Source organism: Rhinocladiella mackenziei (assembly GCF_000835555.1).
Source record: "Rhinocladiella mackenziei CBS 650.93 unplaced genomic scaffold supercont1.1, whole genome shotgun sequence".
In the NCBI taxonomy this organism is placed as follows: domain Eukaryota; kingdom Fungi; phylum Ascomycota; class Eurotiomycetes; order Chaetothyriales; family Herpotrichiellaceae; genus Rhinocladiella; species Rhinocladiella mackenziei.
This window is the reverse complement of record NW_013550604.1, coordinates 1,197,002-1,215,609: the sequence shown is the minus strand read 5'-3', so window position 1 is coordinate 1,215,609 and position 18,608 is coordinate 1,197,002. Positions and strand designations below refer to the sequence as shown.

Here is an 18,608-nt window from a genome sequence, read left to right as displayed (position 1 = left end):
TGCAGAGGCTCTCGAAAATCGAGCCTGTGTACATCTATTTCTGACTTTTATCTATCTACTTAGGCACCTATCTCCTGCTGCAACAGTGCTAAAAAGAGCCGGCATCAGGTAGATCACGTACTCCATAGTCCAACAGGGACGGAAAGAAAATGCGAAACTTCGAACCGAAAGCCGGCCACCAGTCCATAAGTCCGTTGGTCCATCCACCGCTGTGCAAAAGTGAAACAACAGATCAAAGATGAAGGATGAAGTACGTGACGTCCGCTTCTCCCAGGACGTGCGCATAGTGAACTTGCATTTCTCTTCCTTCAATGGGCTACACAGCAGGCCACCTCACCCTTAAGCCCTCACACCATCTCTCGAACAACACATCAGCAAGCTGCCTCGTATGCTCGAGCCCACCGACAAGGCCCTTCATCATCTCTCTGTCGGCATCTGTCTCCTCTCCCGCATTGACCACAGCACCAGTAGAGCTGGTACTATTCTTCAATGGACTCGTCGGCAGAACACTACTGGCTTCTCTCGATTTCATTGCGGCCTGTGCACTTTGTCGGCGCCGATGGCTTTTCAAGTGCGGATTATTCTGTGCGAGGACCAATTTCACAGGTGATTTGCCCGTTGGTGTGCTGGGGGTGACTTGTCGGCTCGCGTTGGCGGAGATGGGTTGCTGGGATGACGATCCGCTTACTTTCTGTGGTGAAGACGGCAGAGCTGATGAGATCGCCGGCTGTTGTGGGAGCATATTCTTCAGCGTGTCATCTTGCCTCATCTTGGAAATGATGGATTGCATGATATGATACATGCCATCCGGGTCCACACTTTCAAGATCGGAGAAGGCCTCCGCTAATCGAGCGACAGCCTCGCGTTTGACTGCGTCGGCCGTGTCATTCAGGACATCTTGACATGACATCCCAATAGCATTGGTGTATAATTTTCGACCGAGGCGTGCTTCTTTGGAATCCATTACCATTGTTGCAGCTGCGGAAGAGAATCTCGAATCTTTGTTATCTGATTTGGACCCGTGTAGCAGCGACTTGTCCATGTCGACCATTGAGTTCAACCCCGGTGTCGCTTTGGAAGGTGTCCTGATCACACTAGAATTGGGATCCTCATTTTCCGAGTTGGGATTGTCTCCATTCGGTGAAACTCGTCTAAATTGTCGGACCGTGCTGGGACTATTGCCGAAGGACATATTGACTCCGAGAGGCTGGCGTTGTTGTGCACTAGATAATCTCTTCTTGGTTGTTCGTCTGATTAAAGGTGAATCGCCCGAATTTCTGCGTTCATCTTGTCCCCCCTCCGACTCTGAGATCTTTCGCACGGTCAGTTTGGTTGGACTCTGTTCGTTCTCCGATTTCCGTTCCAGGCTCAAATCCTTCATCATTTGAATGGTTGACCGTTCAGGACAGTCTCCTTCGACCTTTCTCTTTTTTCGAGTCTGATTCACCTTGAAATTCATTGTTGGGCCGGCCTTGACTGTCTCAAACACCCACCCGTCATCATTTGGTACGCCGGAGAGATTCTTCAGTGTCTCGGCATAATATTTTAAGTTTCTCTCTCCTCCTTTGCTGGCTTCCCAATCTTGTTTCCGGACAATCAGTTCCTGGAGGCCTTCAACTTTGCCCGCCGATCGGATGAAGCGGTGCTTTAGCAACTCCTTTGCACTACTTCTCTTTTCCGGGTCCTTGGCAAGACAAGCTGCTACAAAATCTCGGAAATCCTTGGACCAGTTTCCACCTTCCAGCCTCGGGGCAGATTGTTTGGGAATCAAGAATAACACTTTCATCGGGTGGACATTGGCATGTGGAGGTTCTCCGTTTGCCAGTTCCATGGCCGTAATACCCAAACTCCAGATATCGGCTTTGGCATCATGTCCTTCTTGTTGAATCACTTCCGGTGCCATCCAGAAGGGTGTACCGACAAATGTATTTCGAACACTCTTTAACCCGACCAATTGCGCCGCAACACCAAAGTCCGCCAATTTGACTCGGCCGTCCATGCCCAGCAGGACGTTGGCTGCCTTTATGTCTCGATGTAATTTTCCTTCGCTATGCAAGTAGGCAAGGCCGAGAAGTAATTCTCGGCAAATGATGGCAATATGATTTTCTGACAGGAAATGCGGGGGCGGTTTGAGCAAGTCTGCGCAGGATCCCCCACCGAGATATTCCATGACGATCCAGAGAGTCTGACGACGTAGGAACGCAACGCGGTATTTGGTGACGTGTGGACTCGAGCATGATGAAAGGACAGATAGTTCGGATAAGATGTCCGCAAGGTCTTCTTCCGAGGATTCTAGATCCACCTACCCAGATGTCAGTGTGCAATCCATCTCCGCACCGATCCTGCTCTCAGACGTACATGTTTGATTGCGACAATCTCGCCCGTGGCTTTCTCGATAGCTTTGTAGACGACACCGAATGAGCCACGACCTAATTCCTCCAGCATCTGATATTTATCCGCCAGTGTGTCGCCATCCGCCTCGTCACCTTGAATCTCAAATGGTGCCTGCGATGTTCTAGCCTGGTGAGGCACCATCTCGGAGTAATAGGATATCATGGTCATGGTGAGAGTGGCCCGGTCCGTATATCGATGGCGTCTGCGGAGTTCCGCCCGTTTCTTCCTTCAATCGTCTCTCGTTCTTGATCTTTGCGCTCTAAGTGCCCATGTGCGGAGGAACGGGTAGAATGCGACAAAAGACAATCTGTAGTTGGCGCAAATCCAATAATAGCGTCTACTCCCGAAAATGCGAATGCGAACAAATGTGCCAGAGACAAATGCAATAGAACTGATGGCCGTGATGCAAGCATGGATGTGAGAGTTCTTTGAGGTGAACCCAACCCAGGAGGTTACGCCGGGGGGTGTTCTGCCTCATGACCAGGCCGAAAAGGCTCAGTTCGCGGTGGATTGGGCTGAAGATGGAGCATGATTAGTTCGCAATAGGGAGGTTTGTTTACCATAGCAACGGCGCGGAAAAAGCGTTTCTCCTGGTTCCGAACCGAGGTCCTACGTCCCGAAGAGGACTAGCAGGCTAACCTTATGTGGACCTGCTCTTCCACTACTGCAGGGGGGCCCGTTTCGCAGCCCCAGTCTCAAACGGTTCAAGACTCGGTGGGCCATCTTTTTGTCCCCCATCTCCATTGGTGGACCGCCGGAAATCGGGATCAAAGGGTCCCCAAAGGTCGGGACTTGTCAGAAGTTTGTTGGCTTTCCAGAATGGTCGATACTGGTTGCTAGGGGAAATATTGGGCATCTCCATACCCTTTATCTCATTTCGTTGTACTGCCCGCCAGATCAACCCGTTTCCCCTCAGCGAATGCGAGTCGCGTTTCGATAGAGAAAGCCAGGAAAGTGTCCAAACACATTTCACGCCCACGCTACCAGCCGATTGGTTAATTAAAAGCCTGTCAAACTTTGAAATCACTGTCTCTCCTTCCCGATCCCGAAGATATATTTTTCTTCACGGGCCGAGATCCGTCTCGTGCCCCCCTGTCAAACATAAACGTGTTTCTTGATAATGATGGCTCTGCAACATGGTCTCATGACTATGACGAACGTGCGCACCGTCAGGCCCGAGGGTACACACGTTTGTCGAACGTAAGAAATCTGGGGATCAGACCGAAGGCGCTATATATTGAATGAGCATGGTCCGGGGCTGAGGCTGCTGCCATTTACCCCATCCGTGCTTCAGCGGTTGCAATATTTCATGTCCGATAATATCTCACATATGTGGATTGTCGAGTAGATCAGTTTGGGCGCCAGCCGGGGCCTTCCCTTCCTCTTGGCCGGCATCCCATTCTCTCATTAGATCGCTGACTGTTCTCGTCAATTTACTTGGAGTGAGCTTCTGAATCTCTGGCCAAGGTAAGCCATCTCCTGATGTCTTCTTTGTCTCGTCGACGACGTGCGGGCTTTTGATGCTGACAGACGAATCCCAAGCATCCCATCCATCCTCAACATCATCATTGTCGTTAAGATCGGGTAAAAGGCTCGGTGGATTCGTCGAGTCCGTACTGCTCTTTTGTTGACTGTGGCCATTGGATTGGTCTGTTTTCGTCAATTGGGTTGACCCAGGTCTTTGAGGCGTATCCAAACCGAATTCCTTCCAGAATGATGGCTCTTTCGATGACTGTTGGCTATTGTTTGAGAGTGATTGGTTGCTGTTCTTTGCGGATCCAGGCTCAGACTTGTGTGTCACCTTTCTTTCCCTCGGCCTCACAGGACGCTGCTGTGCTGCGGTTCCACTTATACCTTCTTCTCCCACTGTTGCCTGCCTGATATCTTCGAAGAAAGTCCATAGACCCTCTCTGAACCCGTCATATACTTGCTTGCCTTGTTTGACCAACAAGTCCGCGGCCGCCGGGGGTAAAGATCTTCGATGAGCGGCGAGATGTTTGTATGTCTGACCGAACCCCAGTTGATAATCAGCCGACATGAGTCCGTCCAGATTTGACATTTGAGGCAATGGAGATTTCGTCACCACAGTGTCGGATTCAGCTTCCCGGGCATTAGGCAAAGTGGTCACATCATCTGTCGGGTTGGTGGTGGCGGCATGCCCTGGCTTGCCAGTAGTCGGGCTTAGAAGACTCAAAGTTCTGGCGTGCCTACTTCCTTCGAACACGCGTTTGGAGTTCTTCCTTCCCAAGTTGTTTGTCCTACTGTTTCCAAGGCTGGTGTGGATTGTATTGCTCCTCTCCAGGAGGGCTCGTTTCCTCCGTCGCTCCTCGTCCACTTCCTCTTCCGCGATTGGGTGCCGGCCAGCAACATCATCCAATGCCAGAGGCTGTAATTTCTTGATATGTTTCACTTCATCTCTCTTCTTATTCGCCTCGTACGATGCCCATTGTTTCTTGAGCTGCAGTAAATCTGCCTCCGCCTTTTGCAGCTCTTCTTTTAACTCCAGGACTCTCCTCTCTTGAGCGGCAAGAAGAGTCAGGAAATCCGCACTTCCATTTGTATTGGTCTTTTCTTGTTTTTCGTGCATTAAATCAGGGCTCTTGAATGGCGCTGTTCGTGGGTGAGGAGAGGATAGAGCGGACTCGATTGGGCTTTGGATCCCCGAACTAGTGGATGGAGACCGTAAATGCGAAATCTGCCCGTTTGCAGGTAAGAGGACTGGAAAATTTAATGAAAGGCCTTTTGTGTGTCTTCTGGTAGCCGCGTTGTCCGTCGCAGGTGTTTTCGTTGGGCTTTTGGGAACCTCTATTTGGGTGTTGACATCGTTCAGGGGGCTTGTCGCGGTCTCCGGGAGAACAGACATGGCTCGTGACTCCGTATTCGATGGCTAGGCCCGTTCAGAGTCTGTCAGAGTTGACCTTGACAGGTGGCGATCATGCCTCAGTGCGGATCTTTGTGGGAGATCTGCTAACTCTACGTCATGGCAAGAGGCCAGATAACCATGACAATACAAAGAAAATGCTCAAAATGCAGTCATATCATAACGGCTCGTAAGTCGTGCAAGGTTCAGAATGTTTTGCGACGAGAGAAGAACCGGAGCGGAGGATGGGGATGTTTTTGAGGGCCGAAAACGGTGAATCGGTAATTAATTGGGGGAGGGATGTGGAGTCTCTCCTGAGAGAATGCTTGCATACCATCGTCTGATTTGGGACGAATGGTTCTCTTCCACTACGGAGTCCATCTTGCTTGTAAACAGAATACATTCTGTACAGGTATGGAGGGACATGTTTATCACAAATCCCCTGCGTATTCTAGTGGCCATATGTATCTCTGAATCCTTTCTTCATCCCAATCCAACTGCTCGATTCAAACAAAGATCACACAAGCTCCATCCTGAATGATTTTATGTTGTCACATGGAGAAATTCCATCAATATACAACAGTGATCTGGAGTGCCGTTCATGCCTGGTTACCTTTGATATAAAGTCATTCTGGCCACAAAATTCTGGGGCCATCCCATCTCTTGCAAATATGCCGATAGATTTCTTCCTCCGTCCTCAACGCAAGATATGAAACCAGGGTATAAATGAGATGGTATACATCTGTCCCAACTCTGAAATCTTCGACCAACTCCTCCAACCGCAATCTACATGATGATCCAGATACTCCCTCCAATGATGACGAGAATGGCCAATACTGTCAGAATACCAGCACCTGCCTTGTCCTTGGTCGTGATGGGGGAATGCTCGATCGTCGGCGAAGAGTTGGCATCGGATCCAGCGTTGGGATCGCTCTTGGATGTACCACCGGTGTTTGCTGACTTCGGAGCGATTGAGTCGTTAATCGTCGTGGCACCGATGACACTAAGGGCTTGCATCTGAATGGATCGTTAGCCAATTCACGAATTTCGTGAAGCGCAACGCTCCATATGACCTACCTGCTGGCCGACACCGCTGGTTCCATCGTAAGTGGAGTACCACCGCCGACCACACATCCGTCCATTGTTACCGCCAGTACATTGTTGAGCCGCCGCCGCCGCACTCGCCTGCAATTTGGGCATAATATCTCCCGCGGTGCCGGGAACTAACAAGCTGGTCACGGCAAGCCATCGAGATAGATAGGCCTTGAAACTGCTTTGATCGTTGTTGCAATTGCTGGCAGGTTCGCACTGGAATTCAGACATGATGTTACCACCGTATTCGGCCGGGAAAAACAAGGTAAAAGCTCCTTTCAAGATCTGGTCGACCCGGCTTCCCCATGGCTCGGCGCCATTGGTGAAGTTATACAAATAAGCGGCACCAACCAACATGGTCCCATAGTTGTAGGTCCAGGCGTAATGAGCGACATCACTGCAGTTGTTGTCCACGTTGGTGTTGTCCCAGATATAGAGAGTATCATCTTGATATTGGAACAAGGGGCTGGCGGCCATCCAATCCCACATTTGGTTGGCCCAGTCGGCGTAGGTTTGGTTACCCGTAAATCGGGCCAAACGAGCGGCCAGTTGGAAGTTGCCGCCATTGGAGATGGTATTCTTCAGATTGTAACCGGCATTGAACGAATAGACCTGCCATCGCATACCACCGCCGCAGGTGGCGGCGTCCCAAAGATCGCGCTGGAAGTTAAAGACGGCTTGGGCGAGGGCCAGCCAAGATGGAGCTTCGCCGCCCACGTCAGGGAAGTTGGCCTCCGCCGCATCCATCGCCGAAAATGCCCAGAACGCTTGATCATCGACACCCATGTTCTTGCTCTGGTTCGGCGGGTTGTAGTTCTCGTCCGGCCCAATCTGGAACTGTAATGCCTGAGAAACGACGGAGTTGTAACTGTCGTCGCCCGTATATTGCCAATAATTGATGAGAGAACCAAACATAGCCCCAGCTTCCCACCAGTAGTAGCATGCTGTCGAGTCACAAGGCCCGGGTAATAATCCGGGGACTTGTCCACTCTGGTTTCCCGAATAAAAGGTCATCATATCGTATGCCAGTGTCGAGGTGACGGATTTGATCGAGTCCTGACTGGTCAGGTCGAGTTCGAGGCCGCCAACCAGAGATAGGAGGCCGGCCAGCGGCGCAAGGATGGATGATACTTGTGACTTCATCATGTCTGGAGTGAATATAGGAGGACGGGTCGCGTGGGTAGATGTTTTTTTTTTTTTTTTACATAGGTTCCTCAATCTCCAATGCTGTAGAGAAAGTCGGGGCTCTGGAGCCTTGCCGGTGAGAAGGAGAGGAATAGTAGACCTGATGGCAAGGCACAGATTTGGATGCGAAGGGGGTTCGAAACTCGAAGGGGGGCAAAGGCGCGTGTCGGGGGGTTCGAAAGCGAGAGACCAGGGAGGCAGGTTTGACCGCGAAAGGACTGTCCGGTGTTCAGCAACAACGATGGAGGAGTCGAACGTCGGCGGAACTGGTGGTCGATGAAAAGAACGCGTGGAGATAGAGGATAGAGGAAAGATGGATGATGGATGTGGCGACGAAGTCTGAATGGCCCTGAGATGATTGCATTGAAGTGCCCCAAAAACCGGGATCCCACCAGATCGTTGCATTAGGGCAGCCGGACAAAACTGCTCTGTTGCAGGCTCTGTCTCACTGTGTCAGATCTTGCCACCAATAAGATGACTCCGTGGGCTTCTCCACAATCCTCGAAATGATCTTAACGAAATGCAAAAATCCAAATCGTTGCCGCCGGAGGCTCATGTACCGAATTTTCCAGGGGCAACGTTCGGATCGCGGGAGGCGCAGCAGTATACAAATCTCCCGTGTCACCAGACCATAGTACATGCCATAATCTCCTGCTATTCAATCTATTTCATCCAAAACAATTCAATTCTATGCGACGTCTGGATCCTAAGCCTTCCAAATTTCCACCGGCAGAGGCTTAATTACCCCATCGTCAGCCAGAATGAGGGAATCTTGTTTCCCGGTCTTACCCAATCAAGCTTCTCAGCAGCCGGGCCACAAGCGAGAACCGCTTCTGGGGATTTACGAGGTTGTACATGAATTTCATTCAACATCTATGCAAGTCTCAACCGCCCAGCCCGTTCTCTTTTTCATCCATGTGTTCGTTACAATGTCCCTTTTTATCATGTGCCACAGAAATGTTGTCTCCCAACGATATTTTGATGTGGGTTAAAAGTGGTTCCTCCTTCGCCTTCGCTCAAATGCATCAATACCACCGAAGCCAATCATATACGGTACGTATAAATCCTGAAAGGGTGGGAAAGAAGGGTGAGTGAACTGATAACCCCCTCCAGACGTTTCATTCACTACTTCGTTCCTCTTTGATCGAATCGATCTCGGTCGCCAACTTGTACATGGCGGTTCCTATTCCATGCCGTGGACCATGATGATGGCCATCTGAACCGCTGCCTGTACTGTTGTGCGTTTTGTTGGTGCCCGCCCGAGGTCGTGGGAGCGGTGTCTCGCCGTCAGGACCATTGACTCCCGTGGACAGTCCTGTCTCCGCTCGAAAGTGGTGCCCTTCCATGTTACCATCCACTGCGGACATGATCGATTGTCCCGCCGACGATCTTCGTCGCCGCATCATTATCCGGTGGCCTTCCTGGGCCTCTTTGGCATGCAGACTTTCCGAAGGCAAGAGAATAGCTCGGTCCAGTTCGTACGGAAGACCACGATGCCGCCCACGAATTTGCATGGCGATAATCACCAACTTGGATAGCGTATGGAATTGCGCCGAAAACGAGGCATTGCTGGTCGGGTAGCCCAGAGACAGTCCGACGGTTCCGTAGGCCGACACGATCTCAAAGAGGACCGAAAACAACGTAAAGGCGTACTCGTTGGTGTTCTCCAATCGGCTACCTTCCACGATGGCGATGATGAACATTCCGAGGAAGACGTACCACAAATCGAATGAAAGTTGCTTCCGTAAGTGCGCTCCCACGTAGCTTCTTGGCTCCGACTCATCAAAATCCTCTTCGCTGTGGTTGGCATAGACTCCCAGACTCTTTTCTTCATACACATTCGTCCTCCGCATCGATATGGCGATCGGAAACACCGAAATGTACATCATGATGAGATAACTGACTTGGATGGCGGGGTGAAGTTCGGCCAGATTGACCACCGAGAAGCCCGCGGTTCGGGTCGACGCAGCTTGGAAAAGTCCGTCAACGAAACGGACACCCGGTGGCAGTTCCGTGACAGTGGGGTCGTTCAAATCCAGGATAATGAAGAAAATCAAATCCACCCCGTTGAGAATGACAAGGATGGCAAACAGCCACCACGTGGCGTGGCGCGGGAAGAGGAGGGTAAAACATCGGCGAGGATGGTCGAGGAGAAATCGGAGTTCTTCCCACAGAGGACAGCCATACTCGACGAACTCGGAGCAAACCCAAATCACAAGCCGGAGCATACATGGGAAGCCCGTATTGCCAATAATGATTAAAAATGTCATCAACAACAGGGGGAAGATGGCGGACCCAAACGACCCCATCGAATTGTCGGTGAGGGTGAACCCCAGATCGTTGAATGCTGAGCCGGCCGTGAAAATTCCCCACCACGCGCGCCCCTGCCCTTGATCGGTTACCGCTTTTCCATACGTCTCCGATGTCACGATCCACGGAGTCAGACAAATAATCCCGAGGATGTGGAATGCAAAGAAATAGACGACGAGGATCACTGCCAGGGTTTTGAGAGCTCGATATTCGATGCCGCCCAACTCTTCCCGCTGCTCCTCGGTCAGCCCCACGAATAACGAATTTCGCCCGATCGTGGGTTGCCAGCTCAGATATGGTGCCGGTTCCGCCGTTCGGGCCGTATTGCTCCGCTGGAGAGACCTGAACGTGTTCGTTCTCTTGGGTCGGAGACGACCCAAGTTCTCCGTGGGGTCGGATATCTGGGCTGGCTGGGTGGATTGCTTGGAATTCAGTCGCGGAAAGGTCGACGTCTTATCGCTCCGATCACGGACAAATCTCGGTTCATTGATCGTGATATGTGTCGAAGGACCTCCCGCCTGGGCGCTCGTACTCATGTCAATGCTGCGCTTCTCTTGAGAACTAGGGAGATCGGGTTCGCTCGTGACTTGGCGGAGCAAGTTATCGCCAATGCTGTGATCATTCACATTCTGAGGTCGACTTCCCCGCTCAAACTCCCGAGGACTGGGGATTCTTAACGCGGTGTCGTCGCGGGGATTCCGTTGATTCTCCAGAAATTGAATGTGCTGCTCCGGGCTCAACTGCTGGGGTAGACGCACGTCATCCATAGAACGAGCGGTTTGGAGACGCAAACGGTGGTCGGAAGAGGGAGAAAGTTTGGCTTCTTCACTTTCTGCCGGAGATGTATTGGATGAGTCTACCGCTTTCCCGTTCACACCACTGGGTATGTCAGGCTTTTCGGTCGTCTGTCTTCGTTCGCTCCGCCCCGTGTGCTGCAGAATCTTAATGGCCCGTCCGCGGACGCCCAGAGGGGGAGCCCCCAACTCGGGATCATCTCGGTTCATGGTCTGGGTTCGCGATCTTGATTTGGTGCGACGTAACAGCATCGAGGCCTGCACCACATCATGGAATCTTTTTTCAAACCAGTAGAGCCGCACAAAGACGACCGCCGAGTGCACGACGATGGGGTTACAGATCATCGCACCTATATACAGCATGATCTGTTGACTCAGCTTGATGGTATTGACATCGACGGTGTTGAGACCGCTCTGTGTGCAAGCTCCAGAAGCAAAGAACAGAGCGTCAATGTATGCCATGCCGCCGATGCCATAGACAACGACCGATATGAAGAGGGCCATTCCGATTAGATACAGGTAGTGTATGGTGATGAAATTGAGCCTCCTCTTCAAAAAGAGATCTGGGATGATGTTCTTCTTGCTAAACTCCCAGACCCGTCTGGTCCAGTCGAAGGAAACCATGGCGAACGAGGATAGGGAAGAGGATGGTTCGGACTCGGGATTGGAGAGAAAGCGCGCCCTCAAAACTGCGGATTGCCCCAGGTCCAGAAGGGAGGCTTGGATGGAGACATGGTCAAGAAACAAAGGCCATGAATGCTAGAAATAGACATGCCGATGAAAAGTATCAAGGTTCTCATGAGTGAAAGGCAGAGAGTTTGACATTGGCGGTGGTTAGAATATTTCCGGGATCGAAACTGGGGTGAAGGGCGGTGCATGATGCCAAGTAGGAAGCCGCCGCATCTTGAGGCCTGAAGACGGTGTCAGTGGTCCGGGCTTTTGGAGAACAACACCATCCGACAAGACCCTTCGGAACTGAACAGCCTTTTTAGAGTTTTAGGCATGAAGCCCCTGCTGTTCGCTACTCAATATGGCAGTTCTCTGGTCAGGTGGTTGGCTGGTCAAGAGAGTTTTCTTGCTTGCGAAGTCCCAAGAATTTTCTTGGTCCCTGGCGTCCAGGGTCAATGCAATGTGGATGATCAAGCACCGGACCAGGTAGAAATCATACCTCAACGAGCAAATCCGGGAACGCTTCGGGGGCGCCAACTTCCTCGACCTCGCGGCTTGCCGGCTTCAGGCCCTTTTCGGAACATCTTCATCGCACCAGGACACGTGCGCCATTGGATCGCTGAGGAGATTGCAGCCTCGCGATTGGATTCGTCAATTTCTTCACCAGTTGGGTGCCTCTTTCACTCAGCCCATACTCAGCCAGCTGCATGCTTGCATGCCTTTGGTCTCTGTCGCTCACAATACTCCATATACCATTCCAGGAACGGATTTGCGGTCTTCTCGAGTATACAGAATCTTGCGGCGGGCTAATTTAGGATCTCTGCGATGGATCATCAGAACCACTGTGTAATGTCTCGATCAGTTTATCGCGCGCTAAGCCCGGCTCCCTTCAGCAATTCGGCAATCACCCTCTCGTTGAGTGTAGATTTTGGTAAGAGACAAGGCACCTCTTGCCAGCACTCTTGACCAGGTCATCCTCATCGGATGTACAGGAAGACATCCCACTCCAAGTCGTTCCCGGATGACAATCCGCCTACTGGAGGTGTTCATCCTTTAGATCAAGGGCTTTCCATAATATGTAACACGCTCAATATTTGTAGGTCTAAAAAGGGATGGATATCCCCGGTGGACGATTCACTTTCCGAGAGAAAACTGAGTCAATCCCCCTTGGGTGGTATTTGAGAAGAGGTACCGGGACATCCCCTTATCTTGACGGTGCCCAACCCTTCTCTGCTTTGTTTCCATGACACTGTTCAGCACAGTGGTCTGCAAATACTCTCCATCTTATGCTTACGAATCCACAACAAATTATGGTATTACACGTACACTAATCCGTTGCATGTGAAGAATGCCCTTGCACAGCCAGCCTTGTTCAGCTAGGACCCTGCTTGATACAGCAAACGACATATTTCGAACGTGATAAGGGTATGGGGCTGATGCCGTGACAGTTGCCACTCATTGGGTTCATTCACATGTCTCCTGCCACGGCGCTCGACGTTGAGTGACAATGGCCCATTCTTCCAAAACACCAGGAGGGCTCACCAGCGTGTGGATCCCATCAAGGAACTGTCGGTGCGAATTAGTAATACCCAAGTCATCACAACGAGCGTAATATTACACAAGGGCAGAACATAACGAGATGTGTGCCCTCTTTCCAAGATAGCAGAAATTCTAATGGCTCGGATAGAATTTGTCACCGTCAAGGTTGCACCGTAGCCGACGGGCGGTGATTGAAAGGAGAGACATGCACAAGGCTACATCATACGGCAAATATCACGACTGTCGAGAAAGATTGCCTTGCTCGGAGGTCTGAAATGGTTGAATCCCGCATAGCACAGCCTCGAGGGTCCTTTTCACGCTGGAAGCGCCAGCATTTCAGCTAAAGGCTCGTTATGCGTCGAGCACAAAACTCTGAACTTTTGCCTTATGAAGGGGCTTGTGATGTAAAGCCCCACCAAGATAAAGCTTGACTGATGTTGAGCGAATGAGAACTGCCCTCGGCAGTGGAAGTCAAACAAGGGAAGTACGTTGCTATGCTGCTGGAACGGTTATGACGGCACGTCCGACGAAATCCACTTCCATATGACAGTCATTTGAGTGGCATTCGCCCATTTAATTCCGCCATGCCCCGCTCGCCCGTGCCTTCGGACCAAAATGGCTCGCGAAGATCGATCTTGAGCCCAGCGACTACGACGATATCCATCCAACCGTGACCGGAGATAGAACCACAGCAATGGAGATCCTGCACTATTTCGTCCTCAGCGGACATAACAACATGCCACCCCTTTAATAGATCCTGCGTTGCTCCTCCCAGACCATTCAACCCGTCCCATTGTCCTCCATATCGGCCAGGCCGGCCAACGTACGCCACCATGTCGAATTCTCCTGCAAGCTCTTCAACCTCCTCCCTCCCCAGTGGCCACGGCGATATCGAAAGCCAGAAATCTGCAACCGCGTCGAAGAAAGTTCCTCACTGGCGCCTGGTCGCCAGCCAGTCGCTCGTCACCGAGGAGGTTCTGAAACACCCATACAAGGGCTCCGGCACAGATGAAGACCCATATGTCGTCGAGTTCATCCCCTTCGACCCTCGAAACCCGATGGAGTGGCCTCAATGGAAGAAATGGGCCATCACCATGGATGTCGCCATCGCTACCCTCGCCGTTGCCTTTGTCTCGGCCGCATATTCGGGCAGTGCACCCCAGATCATTGAGGAGTTCGGCTGCAGTCAAGAGGTGGCAACCCTGGGGATCTCTCTCTTCGTTCTCGGCTTTTGTATTGGGCCCCTCCTTTGGGCGCCGATGAGCGAGCTCTACGGCCGTCAAATTCTCTTTTTCGGTACATATGCTCTTGTGACGGCATTTAACGGCGGTGCGACGGGAGCCAACTCGATCGGAACCCTCTTAGTCATGCGATTCTTCGCGGGAACGTTCGGTGCCTCACCTTTGACCAATGCCGGAGGAGTCATTGCCGATATGTTTCCTTCCAGTCAGCGAGGTCTGGCCATGAGCATCTTTGCGGCCGCTCCTTTCCTCGGTCCTGTGATCGGTCCTATCGTCGGCGGTTTTGTGAGCGAAACCGTGGGATGGCGCTGGGTCGAAGGTGTGATGTGTATCTTCACCGGTACCCTATGGATTTTCGGCACTCTCACAGTCCCTGAGACCTATACTCCCGTTCTCCTCGCTCGACGTGCCAAGGAACTGACCAAACGAACGGGTAAAGTATACATGTCTGGGATCGAACGCCGACAAGGCAAAGTCACCCCCGCCGCCGCTTTCGAAAAGGCCCTGGCACGCCCTTGGGCGTTGCTGTTCCTCGAACCCATTGTTCTCCTCATTTCCATCTACATGGCCATCTTATACGGGACTCTTTATATGCTTTTCGGCGCCTTCCCAATCGTGTTCGAAGAAAAGCGAGGTTGGTCCCAAGGCATTGGTGGATTAGCTTTCTGTGGCGTGGCCGTCGGAATGATTGCTGGAGTCGCCTACAATATCGTCGACAACAAACGATATGAGCGCGTGGAGCGGAAACATAATGGTGAAGCCCCTCCAGAAGCACGTCTTCCTCCTGGGGCTGTGGGTTCGGTCGCCATTCCTATCGGTATGTTCTGGTTTGCCTGGACAAACTATCCGTCCATCCACTGGATCGTATGTATCATTGCCACCGTGCCCTTCGGGTTTGGCATGATGCTTGTCTTCCTGGCATGCATGAATTACCTCATCGACGCCTACACGATCTATGCCGCCAGCGTCCTTGCCGCCAATTCAGTACTGCGATCTCTCTTTGGCGCCATCTTCCCTCTCTTCACCACGTACATGTACCATAACCTTGGCATTCACTGGGCTAGCTCGATCCCAGCTTTCCTTGCCCTTGCATGTACACCGTTCCTTTTCATCTTCTACCGACATGGCGAAAGTATTCGAATGAAGTGCAGGTACGCTGCACAGGCCCACGTGGTCATGTCCGAGATCAGAGCGCAGAACAGACGAATCCAAGAGGAAGAGAAAGAGGAGAAGTCAGAGACTCAGGCATAGGGTTTTTTGTGTGTATGTGTGTGAATCCTTCCCTAAACGTATAGACTGTAGCATGTTGCAGGCTTTTGCATAGCGATGGTGTCGGGATATATTTAGACAATGTACGACCTATTCTTGCATAGTGTCCATAGCATATATATCTGGGCGAAAATAGACGGGAGGATAAAGAACATAGATAAGATCATAGACGAAATGATTGAGGTTCAAAGAAGGTTCTTCGCTCATCTTCATCAGTGATTGATGTCTCGACTCACGAATCATGAATCCTGAAATCCTTCAGGCGACCGGCTGAAATACACGTCGCAACGCGCAACGAGGGACGATCCCTCGAGGGTTCTGCTGTCCACTGCCGAACCAAATGTCTAAACATCGTGTCTTAGTGCGTGTGGCGTGTCCAATACGTTGTCCAAGTCAGCATCAGCATGGATGGTAAGCCCCCCAAATCTTTCATGCACCCAAACCCATTCCCAGGTTTAATTCAACTATCGCAGTTACCTCGGCGAGAAAGCCAGATGATGAATGAAATGGTGAGAAGAACCAGAACATTTAATCCAGAATCCTACATAACGATTGAGGGCACTGGAATGTTTTGTACGATCTAGAAAGTTGCCATGCTCGAATAGTGTCACCTTCCGAATCTTCTTTTTGTCTGTGTTATTGAAATATGAAGAGAGTGACCGTTGAATGACCGCCTCATACTTCTTCTGCCTTTAGACCGCGCGAAGCCATCGGACTCATCCACGAGGGGATATGTATTATGATTGCTTTCTCCTCGTCTCTGTACCCATAACCAGATCGACCAAGGGCCGGCACGCCATACAGCAGCTGAATACTTTGCCTCGGGTGTGTATTCGGGAGTCTGACGTGGGAATAATTGATTTCATTCGCGCTGGGGTCGGTTCGATAATGTGTACTGAGGCCTCTGGTCCATCCGTGAGCCGGTAAGATATGTCGATGCCGTCGTCGTTCTCTGCTGACCACAATAACTACACCAGTGACTAGTGAAGTTACTGCCCCCACTACCGCGACAAGGATGATAGCAACAAGCGACCACATTTTCGATCTGAAATACTTTTATCAACGAGGCCGCAGGGTGAAGTTCAGTCTTTCTCGAGTTCTACTGAATCCGTGCTTCATCCTGTCGACTGGTGAAAAGAATGGACGTTGTTGAAAAGAATGAAGGGGAGAAGATGGTTGAGGTGGTATCGAAAGCAAAGACTCGGCTTCCGCAGACGTATGGGGTATGGTTCCGGTGGTCCATAGTAACCACTGCGGGCCCGAACTGGAGACAGCTTGGCCGCATCGGGCTTCAATCTCATTGTTCGGCAGATCATCGTTTTGTGTGTAGGAGTTCCCCTCCTCGAGGGTTTAATAGTGGTGGACCCCGCGATTTCTCGAGGACAAATACCCTGTGGCAGGGATCCCGTGTATCGGAGCGGAAAGGTTCCTTCACCGGGAACAAGAGTTATCCCGAGTAGATTTCTGAAGGGTTTGGTGGCCGGGTCTATCGTATTCCTCTCTTCGCCGGTAATATTCCATTCGTTGCTTGTCTGGAAATAATCAATCTGGACGCTGAGAATTGCTAAAAGTTGAGACGACTAGACGACTAGGACCTGTGCCGACGAACTCGAGAGACAAAGACAAGATGGACGACGCAATGAATGGAGGTGCTTTCAAGCACCATAACACGGAGCCTCCGACTGGGAAACTTATCATGCCTTTATTCTCATTGAAAGGAAAGACAGCAATAATTAGTGGAGCCGGAGCTGGTATTGGACTTGCTGTGGCACGTGGATACGCTGAGGCGGGGGCGAATGTTGTTATTTGGTATCACAGTAACAAGAAGGCTCTTGAGCGCGCAAAGGAAATTGAAAAGGAGTTTGGCGTCATGTGTAAGGATACGTGTCGAATTGTCGTTCCCTTCAACTGATCTCCTCTAGGTCGGGCATATCAAGTCGATGTCAGAGATGCGAAAGCGGTTGACGAAACCATCGTGTCTCAAGTCAAGGAGTTCAACAACCGTTTGGATATTTTTGTTGCCAATGCTGGCATTCCATGGACACAAGGCCCTATGATTGGTGGCCAACTGGAGCATTATCAGAACGTTATGAAAATTGATATCGACGGAGTCTTTTATTGTGCACGAACAGTAGGACGAATCTGGCGAGAACAGAAGAAGAACAAGCTGGAAGGCTTCACCTATGGCAAATTTATTGCGACTGCCAGCATGAGCGGTCATATTGCCAACATTCCTCAATTGCAGACAGCGTACAATTCCGCCAAAGCTGCCGTGAAACATATGTGTCAGTGTTTGGCTATCGAATGGGTGCAATTTGCCCGCGCCAACAGTATTAGTCCGGGCTACATAGCCACCGAGATCAGCAACTTCATCCCTCCAGAGACGAAAAGTATTTGGCGAGATAAGATTCCCATGGGTCGAGAAGGGGAGCCCATCGAATTGGTTGGCGCATATTTGTATCTCGCTAGCGATGCCAGTTCATACACGACCGGAACCGACATTATTGTTGATGGAGGTTATTGTGCTCCGTGAGACTGTAATACAGAGCCAGACTCTTAGAGAATGAGAGCCAAGTCGCGGGCAACTTTGGTATTCGGTATTGATCTCAGGCGGTGAACCGCCGAGAATTGTTGGAAAAGTCGTCCTGTCTCATGTCTGCCAATCCCTCCACGACATTTTGAGGCTCCTTGTCACAGACGCTGTGGATGGCAATCTCTCATCCAACACGGCGTGAAGATGAAGCTCTTCTCTGCGCGATTCTTCCTTCACGTACCTCCCCAATCGACACAGTTTTTGGCCTGATATACCGAGTCTGCAGGCACCGTCTGATATCGGACTCATTATCATTTGACTGAGTACCTTCCGGCGCTTTTGAGTTCATTTCTCCTTGCTCGATTTCAGTCGTCGACTCGTTATCGCCTGAGTTTGGCCATCTTCGCCTTTTAAGAGTCGGTGGAATTTGACAGCAGTCGTCCTTCTTGACCCTGAGTGTCTCCATGTAACGAATGCCGAGAAATGTCGCTGCGTTGGCCAATGCCATCATTAGGACGACAAAAAGGAGAGTCGATTGCCATGTCTTGAACGGTTCGTCAAGGAATCGTGAAACTACATCGGCGGTGGGTTGCGGAGAGGGGGCGGTCGTATGTTGTGCTGGCGACATCGTTGAATCCGATATAAAGTCGTGTTTCGGAGTGATATGGAACATCTTCAGACGTCAGTGCGATCCCAGGACCAGTAGATGACCCTGTATTGGT

General features: G+C 51.0%; 6 protein-coding genes across 6 annotated transcripts; 2 read left to right on the top strand and 4 right to left on the bottom strand.

The window, feature by feature from the left end:
• Nucleotides 1–316: 316 nt before the first annotated feature.
• On the bottom strand, nucleotides 317–2,562 carry Z518_00429 (uncharacterized protein; the record flags this gene model as incomplete). Its single annotated transcript, XM_013421032.1, has 2 exons — nucleotides 317–2,302; nucleotides 2,359–2,562. The coding sequence occupies 2 exons, from the start codon at nucleotides 2,560–2,562 to the stop codon at nucleotides 317–319; spliced, it is 2,190 nt and encodes a 729-aa protein (XP_013276486.1).
• A 1,156-nt stretch (nucleotides 2,563–3,718) lies between these two features.
• Nucleotides 3,719–5,257, bottom strand: Z518_00428 (uncharacterized protein; the record flags this gene model as incomplete). The annotated part of the gene is made up of 1 exon (XM_013421031.1): nucleotides 3,719–5,257. The coding sequence occupies one exon, from the start codon at nucleotides 5,255–5,257 to the stop codon at nucleotides 3,719–3,721; it is 1,539 nt and encodes a 512-aa protein (XP_013276485.1).
• A 783-nt stretch (nucleotides 5,258–6,040) lies between these two features.
• Z518_00427 (uncharacterized protein) lies at nucleotides 6,041–7,492 on the bottom strand (the record flags this gene model as incomplete). The annotated part of the gene is made up of 2 exons (XM_013421030.1): nucleotides 6,041–6,271; nucleotides 6,332–7,492. 2 exons carry the CDS (start codon nucleotides 7,490–7,492, stop codon nucleotides 6,041–6,043), a joined length of 1,392 nt encoding a protein of 463 aa, XP_013276484.1.
• Nucleotides 7,493–8,649: 1,157 nt separating this feature from the next.
• Z518_00426 (uncharacterized protein) lies at nucleotides 8,650–11,259 on the bottom strand (the record flags this gene model as incomplete). Its single annotated transcript, XM_013421029.1, has 1 exon — nucleotides 8,650–11,259. The coding sequence occupies one exon, from the start codon at nucleotides 11,257–11,259 to the stop codon at nucleotides 8,650–8,652; it is 2,610 nt and encodes an 869-aa protein (XP_013276483.1).
• Nucleotides 11,260–13,676: 2,417 nt separating this feature from the next.
• Nucleotides 13,677–15,335, top strand: Z518_00425 (uncharacterized protein; the record flags this gene model as incomplete). The annotated part of the gene is made up of 1 exon (XM_013421028.1): nucleotides 13,677–15,335. One exon carries the CDS (start codon nucleotides 13,677–13,679, stop codon nucleotides 15,333–15,335), a length of 1,659 nt encoding a protein of 552 aa, XP_013276482.1.
• A 1,645-nt stretch (nucleotides 15,336–16,980) lies between these two features.
• On the top strand, nucleotides 16,981–17,886 carry Z518_00424 (uncharacterized protein; the record flags this gene model as incomplete). The annotated part of the gene is made up of 2 exons (XM_013421027.1): nucleotides 16,981–17,227; nucleotides 17,276–17,886. The coding sequence occupies 2 exons, from the start codon at nucleotides 16,981–16,983 to the stop codon at nucleotides 17,884–17,886; spliced, it is 858 nt and encodes a 285-aa protein (XP_013276481.1).
• Nucleotides 17,887–18,608: the final 722 nt, after the last annotated feature.